At 31.9% G+C, this 8,590-nt stretch overlaps 1 protein-coding gene across 10 annotated transcripts in view; it reads left to right on the forward strand.

Annotated features, from left to right (window-relative positions):
• Positions 1–8,370, forward strand: part of AGO3 (argonaute RISC catalytic component 3) — a 120,919-nt gene extending 112,549 nt beyond the window's left edge. For all 10 annotated transcript variants that reach the window (XM_003989853.6, XM_023258473.2, XM_019836652.3 and 7 more), the window contains one exon: positions 164–8,370. In XM_003989853.6, coding sequence (XP_003989902.1) covers positions 164–272 — 109 coding nt within the window. In that variant the 3' untranslated portion in view covers positions 273–8,370. The remainder of the gene's footprint in view (positions 1–163) is intronic.
• Positions 8,371–8,590: the final 220 nt, after the last annotated feature.

An 8,590-nucleotide genomic window follows, 5' to 3' on the forward strand; every position in this document is an offset into this window, starting at 1 on the left:
CCTTGGGTTAATAATCATTGAAGCTGGGTGATAGAAATGTTCATAATGCCAGCCTCTCTTTTTTTAATATAAATAGTTTTGAAATTTTCTATGAGTAATATTTTCTAAAATTACTACATCAGAATAGGGTTTGTTTTTGTGTTCATTGCCACTTCTCTTACAGTGCTGAAGGAAGTCATGTTTCAGGACAGAGCAATGGACGAGATCCACAAGCTCTTGCCAAGGCTGTACAGATTCACCAAGATACCTTACGCACAATGTACTTTGCTTAAAAAGTCCAAGAATATTCTCTGAGAGGAAGAATTGAAAGATGCATCGACAGAGCGTATGTTTCCAGTGGAGTCAGTTGAGTGGGAATGCCTCCAGCCATACAGCAACCAACACTGTGTGGGGACCAGGGTCTGATTTTTATGTTAATATAAGGAAGATTGTTTACTTCATCAAGGAACACAGCACCATTATGCAATATGAAACCAGCCAACTGCTTTTTTGTGCGGTCTCCTTAGGAAGTATCGCCATTGTTTTGTTTTCACTTTCTTGTAGTCTAACCCTTTTAATGCCTTTACCTCAAGTTGCTTGGCAGCACAACTATCTTTGCAAAAAAAGTACAGAAAAAGTAAATGACGGTTTAAAAAAAAAACACACACACCTTACATGAATAATCAAAGTGATTGTTCACAATTATGTGTGCAAAAAAATTAATGTGCATTCGTGTATTCTTGTGAAAGGTATCTGTGTATATTTTAAATATATACATGTATACTTCATATGCATATATATCTGGATCTACACTGACAGTAGATATATATGTGTCTGTGTGTGTATTTTATAGTTCATTCCATCGGGAAACTTTCTTTCCCTTTTATCATCCTCCCACCACCACTTTGATTTCTCTCTACCTCCCTCGCCTTCATCACCTACATTTTTTTTTCCTGATGCTACCAGTGACATTCAGATGTTCATGTATCTGGTTCATTTGGATATGAAGCATGGCAAACTAGAGTTTTATTTTTATTTTGCACACCCTACTCCTGTCTCTTGTCTCATACACAATTCTAAGTCCTCAACTCTTGATATTGCTTTCTTAAACAAAATTATTATATATATACACACACATGTATATGTATGTATATATATGTGTGTGTGTGTGTGTGTGTGTGTGTGTGTGTGTATATATATACGTATATATATATGAAGTTTCTATGAGAGTGTCTGCCCACTCCTGCTCTGAACTTAACATTTGCCATTTGTGCAATGTGTATATAAGCAGTAGCAATCTTAAACTATTATTTTTCTTTAGTTTGTTAAAGCTGCTATAAATATAAAACTTTGTCAGAAGTTGTAACTCAGAAATTTCTCTATAACTGATATGTATTCTAAAGCCTTCTGTTGCTATGGGTTATACATGAAAATCCCTTACAGCTTTCATAAAGGGCAAATATTTTAAATGATTGAAACTCTTGAGGGTTGAGGCCTCTGAAATTGGGTGGAGAGAGAGAAGGGGTTGCTGAGGGTTTTTTTTTTATTTTAATTTTTTTTTTTTTGCTAGTTTACTTGTTGCCTCTCATACCTTAATGTGATTTTCATATATATATATATATATATATATATATATATATATATATATACACATACATATATATGGTTATATATATGTATGTATATATATATATATACACATATATGTATGTTTTGAAGTACAGCTTCCTTTTATATTTATTAGGATAGTGCTTTAATAATTAGAGAACTGTATTGGCAACATCTTTTATAGAAATGTAATCATGTTTATTTTAAGAACTGACAACTTGTTTTGCTGTCTTTTAGTGCAATAAGCAGTTTTAAAGGAAAGCTGTGTCTGTTTGATTTCTTTACCACAGATAGTGGGAGAAACAGGCACCTCCATAATTTTAAAAGGGCAAAGTAATACAGCCTTAATTTCAGAAGGAAAGTTTTGTAATTTTTCAAGTTTAAAGAATGTCTTTTAAAAATCCTAATGAAAATGAAGGAAGTTAAATTTCCTAAATGAGTCTGATCTTAAATATTAGAGATAGAGTTGAACTTTGATTTAAGAAATGACAGTGAATAGGGGCTTAGTTGGTGGAGCATGTAACTTTTGATCTCAGGATCATGAGTTCAAGTGCCACTTCAGGTGTGGAGCCTACTTTTTAAAAAATGACAGTGAATAACTTAAGATTTAGAAGACATTTAATATTTTGAAAATAGATCATGTTTATTGAACAATCATACTGGTTAGGTGCCCATTTTCATTTACTAAAATTAATTAGGAAAATGTAAAATGATATTTTTAAAACATTTTTTGCCAATTTATCACCAGTGTAACTTTCCTTTTAAAATTAGGGTTATGGTGGCAAAGGAGGTTAGGACTGATCATTTTAAATGAGTTAAATCACTGAAATATGGAAAAGGTTTTACAAAACTTCTGTTTTATTGATTTTGTTTTAAGGTATTGAAAATATTATAGAGCTGTCAAAATCAAGTTCATCAGTAACATTGGAGTCAGGGGAGCTTAGCACTTTGTAACTCATGAAAATTGCATTTTAATTTTTTTTTTTTTTTTTTTTTTGCACTGGTTCAGAGTGTAGATACTACAGATTGTTTCCAGTGGGCATTTTAAACCTTTCAGAATTCCATCTGCACATGATATCAAATGGATTAGCTCTTTAGTTTCTCTCTTACCTGTAATCCACTCTTATTGCCAATTTACTGTATTTTGAGCCTATAATCTGAGCCCGTGTCCTCCAACAGGTATGAAATATTTTGTTCCTCTGCCAGAAAACTAAGAAAGTACTGTATTTTGTATGTTTATTATTACTGAAGTGTCTGAAATGCAATTTACAACAACACTGTTTCAAAGCTCTTTACATGAAGTAATATTTGTATAGTATATACATTTTTTTCTCCCAACCCTGCCCCTCTCCTCCAAAAATTTCCTATAAAGCATGTATTTTTTTTTTTTTACATTAAAATTTCACTGAATATAGTCAGGAACATGAACAAGAGAAGAAAATAGTTTATCCTTGATTGTTATATGCTTGCTCAGTATGAGTAAAACACCTTCCTTTACAATGGGAGCTACACAGACATGTGGGAAACTATAGGGCCCAGGGAAGAACTATAAGATACCATTTGCCTATTTAGTGCTTCACTTCATTTTCAGTTGCTTAGTTTTCCATGTGGTAGAATGAAACCCGTAATTTAAATCTATTTGGAAGGACTTTTACTGAGGAAAAACAAAAAACAAAAACGTTTTTTAATATAAAGCTTTACCTTTGAAGTGAGTTCTTTTTTAGGGTTTCTTTCTTACAGTTTCAACATTGCTAGTTTAAGGTTGGTTAACTTGAAAGAATATGTATAGTATATTTCTATTTTGCTTACTAACAAATTGGTATATCAAACTTAATTAAAAGGAACCTTGTGCTTAGAATTTTAAGATAAAAGACTAAGTGGCAAATACTTTTTGAAATTTGTTTTAATTATTATTGCACTCTGGTGTAGAATTCCTGATCTTTTTTTATTTAAAAAAAAAAAAAAAAGAGATTGTTTTGAATTTAAAGGTCATGAAACTCAACAATGACCTTTCTGTTCCTGCCTTTGCTCACTAAACTGTATAATGAATGCTAAATTTTGGTCTGCTGTTTTCTATGATGCATAAGATTTACTTTAAAATGTCAGTCCCAGCCACTGGTATAATTGATTTTCATATGAAGAAGAGTTGGGAGTTTAATGTATATTCTGGATGGCAAATGTGTCTGGGTAAAGTGCTGATACATGTTATGACAGTATCAGGTTACTGGCATTGAGGACCATACATTTATAATACTATAGCTGCTATATTTATTTAATTAAGTAGAGTCTGACATTTACTGCACTAAACAATAAGGAGATGAGCAGGATTGGAGGCTAGTGTTAAGACACACACCCTTTTTTCCTAAATAAGATTAAGAACATGAAATAATAAGGTAACAAAGGGTGCTGCCATTTTAGTTTCAATTTAATATCAGGATACGCTTTGTTTTAGAAATGCAGATTTTAACTTTAGCTGTTTTGCAAAAGGGTACCTCAACCTCCTCAGTACTGGTTTTTGGCATATTTTCACAGAAGTACAGCTGCCCTTTATTTTTTCTTAATATTTTACCTTTTAACAAGTTTCTCAGAAAAAAAAAAAAAAGTTCTTATATGGAAATCTACCTGTTTGTAATCCATTAATTTATTTCTCTTTCTAGAAGAGTCTAGAAGGGATTCTAGTAGGAATGTACCGGGTGTTTTGGAAGGCACTAGATAAAGATTCATCTCTACTGTCTAGAATAGGGACTCCTAGCCTTCTAAAGACCTATACTAGTTTTCCAAACTAGGTTCTTTGATGACCCACCACTGCCTAATGTTTACTTGTATATTCTGTAATGGATTTTAGTATGACAGACTGCATGACAGACTTAGTCCTGACAGACTTAAAGGAAATAAAATCTGAGTTGCCATTCAGTAGAAATGGCTGGCAGAGATCTCAGTGTTTAAGGAAGAGGTGAACAAGCAGAGTGGCAGTAATAGATCTGAAGCAATTAGATGGATTATATAGGCCAGGAATTAGAAACTGTTGGTAAAGGAAGTTGATGAGTGTTTTCAGAGGCTAACATATATTTGCCAAGGGTGGTGATTTTTATGAAATCCTTGAATCTAGCCACTTGGATTCAGCTTAGAATATTTTGTAGTCCTGCTTTTTCAAACTTGATAGAAATATTTTGCCAAAAAGCTTAACTGAAAACTCTGTATAATTTTTATTCAGGATCGTTAAACCTGAGTTAAATATTTGGTTAAATCTCTCTTAGATGTTCTCCTATTGAGTATTTTTAAAAAAAACAGGTTGTTCCTATCAGTAACTTCCTACTTAAATTACCTTTTAGGAGTTATCAGTCAAGCTGCAAAAAGACATCATTGGCTTGGCATCTTTATTTTGCCTTTTTTATCCATACAGAGTTTTAATCCTTTGCATTCTTTTTGAGAATTCTTAGATGTCTTAAAGCTTCAATAATAATAGTTGGGAGGCTTTATAGATACAGATATGGATAGATCAAGTGAGGCTTCCCTGAGTGGTGGTATAACCCTGACTCTAAAGTCTGTCTTTATTTTCTTATTCCCCTCCCATTTGATCATATAAAGCACTTTCGTGATTCTATAGGAGTCAAAAATAAGCCAAGAATTGATGTGTAAAATTAGTACAGAAATGTGAAAGTAAGGGTTTTCTCCAGAAAATCTTTTTTAAAAAATTCCTGCTTATACTAAGAACATTCTTGATCAATGACTGTTAGAAATACCATGATTAGTAAAATGTAAGCTGACTCTCAGGAGGAAAAAAAATCTCTCTCTCTCCCTCTCTTCCTCCCCACCATATATATCTCAAAGGGAAAAAAATATTTTTTGACTTTTTCCTGCTTTTAAAAATGGTACATTTCAGTTTATAATTTTCCCTGTCGGTCAAAATAATTTTTTTTTTTTTAACTAACATAATGGTCAAAGCTTGTGCTAGTATTACCTACTGCTAGTTGAATTTTATTTTTCTTTACCCAGCAAAGATAGTACTCTAGATTTTTACATTGTACATTAAACCTCAAGAATCTAATGCTCTTAAAGTATGGAGAAGCTAAAGATTTTAATTTGGATTGAAGATAGAAAAATAATAACTTTAATATGGAAGGTTGAGATTTACCAATAGCAAACCCTGTTGAAGTATCAGATAACAAAGAGTGTGACAAAATTAAGATCCTATTAATTAATCTGTCCACCCATTGGTCTCCCTTCCTTTTTGAAATCAATGTCTGAAGCAACCAAAACCTAATGTTGTATCTATGTTAGTGTCTCAGTAAAGCAAAGATGTCTTCAGGGTAGATGCTGAGTTAAATTGTTAAATCTTTTTTTAAAGCAAGGCGGTTCTTAGAAAGTGCCTTTTCAGAAGATGGTGCTGTAGATTTTTATTTTTCAAATAGCACGAGACTAAAAATTTAAAAGGTAAATTATTTTAGAACTCCAAGAGTGTGACAGTTTCATATAAATAATGTTATTCGTTGTCCTGAATCTGGTCCAAGGAACCAAGTAAAGGTTTCATTCAGTAAAATATCTAGGTAAATGCTCACCAAATGTATTTTGCAAGTTTGAAAAATAAATTTTTAATAGAATTAACCCTTTCAGTTCTCAGCTGTGTTGAAGGTAATATGAATCTGTAAGGTGCATAAAACAGCAAATCTGCTAAACTTTTTAACAAGAGTATGGGTATAGTAACAAGTGCCCAAAGGGAAAGGTAACTTGCCAGGGAACTATATGTCATAGCTACTTTTTTTTTTTTTTTTCTGTATAGATTGACCCTTCTGTAAATATCTTTTGGCATCCTTTTCTAATTAATATTTGTTAAAGAAGACTGCTTATATATAAAGGAGAGCCAAGTCATCATGGAAATTAGTTTAAGAGAAAAAGTAAGTGACTATAACTCTAACTTTAGGAAAATTTTCTTTTTTAGGCACCAAGAAATATATGATTCCCTCTTTTTTCTACCATGGGGCAACTATGAAATATGATGATAGTGCATCTAAAAGGGCATGACCAGTTAATTAGAAACGCAACATGAAAAATTGGGCTTTGGAGGAAATAAGCAAAATGAACCATTCATACTTACTAGAAACATAGTAATCTACCAGAAAGCAGTTTTCCCCTGGGCTTTTTACTCTCCTAGTAGACAACAGTAAATGATCACCTAACCAGTTCTTGCTTGTGAATTTGGTGAGCATTTCTCCAGAAAAGAATTGACGTAAAACAAAAAACACCACACCTCAGTAACCTTGTATGCTGCATTATGTAACAATGATAGTAAGATTATATCGATTGTTTGGAGTGTACTGTGTCTGTTTGCAAATATACATGCACATTAAACTTTTTCATTTTTTATAATGTCTTAATAGCAATTATGAGTTTATTTTTTTAGTATTAATTTTTCTATTGTGATGTTTATATTTATTGGCAACTTGTGTGCAACTTTTATATTTTGCTTAGATGTTGGTTTTAAGGTATTTTATTTTTATAGATATTTCTAGCTTTTCCTCTTTCTTTGTGATATTAGCAAAGATTAAGATGGAATGTTAATATACCAACCAAAACTACTAATTCCATAAAGTCTAGAATTTGGATTTTTACCAATAAACCATTAACACTATTTTCTAACTTAGAATATTTAATGTTGTTTATATAGTGGGCATTAAAGACAGTCTTTAGATTTCTAAATGTGGAGGGGGAGGTGGGGCTTTTCTGTGAGTTAGATTTCTTTCCCTTAGGTAGCAAACTAACACTAACAGATTGGATTTATTTTACCTGATCTGCCATTTGGGGGCAACTTGTCAATTAAATGATTGTTACGTTTCTTTTTTTACCTTTAACTACATTGAAATTAATTTAAATGGTCACATCACCCAGCATTAGGATTATGATATATTTATAAGCCTGGGAAGCAAATAACAAGTGATCCAGAAGTCATTGATAATTGACTCTGAAGTGAGATTTCCTTCCCCACCCCCATAATTATATTCTATGAAAGATATGCTACCTTGATCTTTTCCCTAGCATACTTTCAAAGCTGATTCAACCCGAACATCAGTGAAGAAACAGAATTTAAGTGGCTAGGTAGAAAAGTGATAGCAGCAGAGTAATACAAAATTTCAGTTAATTAAAAATCTAAAAAGAGCTTATGAATGCAAATTAATTGGAAGGCAGTGAAAAGTATTTATTATAGGATATTAATTTCAAACAGTTATGCTCACTCCAGTTTCCTAGTAAATAGATCAAGGTTATTTGTTTTAGCACACTAACTTTTTACAAAACCGTGTGAAAAGAGTGAATTCTCTTAAGCAAGTAAAGTACTTCCATAGTATTTTTACACTGTGAATTTGTGTGGTAAGCCATTTTTCTGTAGGTAAAAAGTAAACTTTATCCCATCCTCTGAGAATTTAAAACTCAAATTTTAAATTTAAAATTATCAGGGCTTAGTGTATGACATTTTGCTGTACTGTAATCTGTTCTTTCCACTGAGGGAATAAGTGAGAAAGTTTCAAGTAATTATAATTGGGGAAATGTTATTTTTATATTATGTAAAATTTCACGATTTAAAGTGAATCAGCATGTAATTTCATAGAGACATTAGTCGTATCACTTTTTCTGCATTTTTTGCCAGTTACAGTAGTGTTGTTGTTTTTTTTTAATTATGAACTATTCTAAGCTACTTCCTTCACCCCCACATCAGGTATTAATTGAAGACTGGTACTCTGATTATAGGAATTTGTTGCTACTAAATAAAAATTAAATATGTTTCAAGCAGTCAAGATATATTTTTGTTGCAAGTATAAGCCACCTCTTAATATTTATTATACTTTTAATATTAATAGTTTTACTCATTATGTTTCAACATCATCCTAGATTGACAGGCATGTAATTCTTGTAGACCCAACATTTTTAAGGCAACCTCGAGTAGAAATAGTCCTTTCTTTCTTTTTTTTTTTTTCCTTCTGAAAACTCATAAGAACCTGACACATAGAGC

This window comes from Felis catus, chromosome C1 (genome assembly GCF_018350175.1).
Source record: "Felis catus isolate Fca126 chromosome C1, F.catus_Fca126_mat1.0, whole genome shotgun sequence".
Lineage (NCBI taxonomy): Eukaryota > Metazoa > Chordata > Mammalia > Carnivora > Felidae > Felis > Felis catus.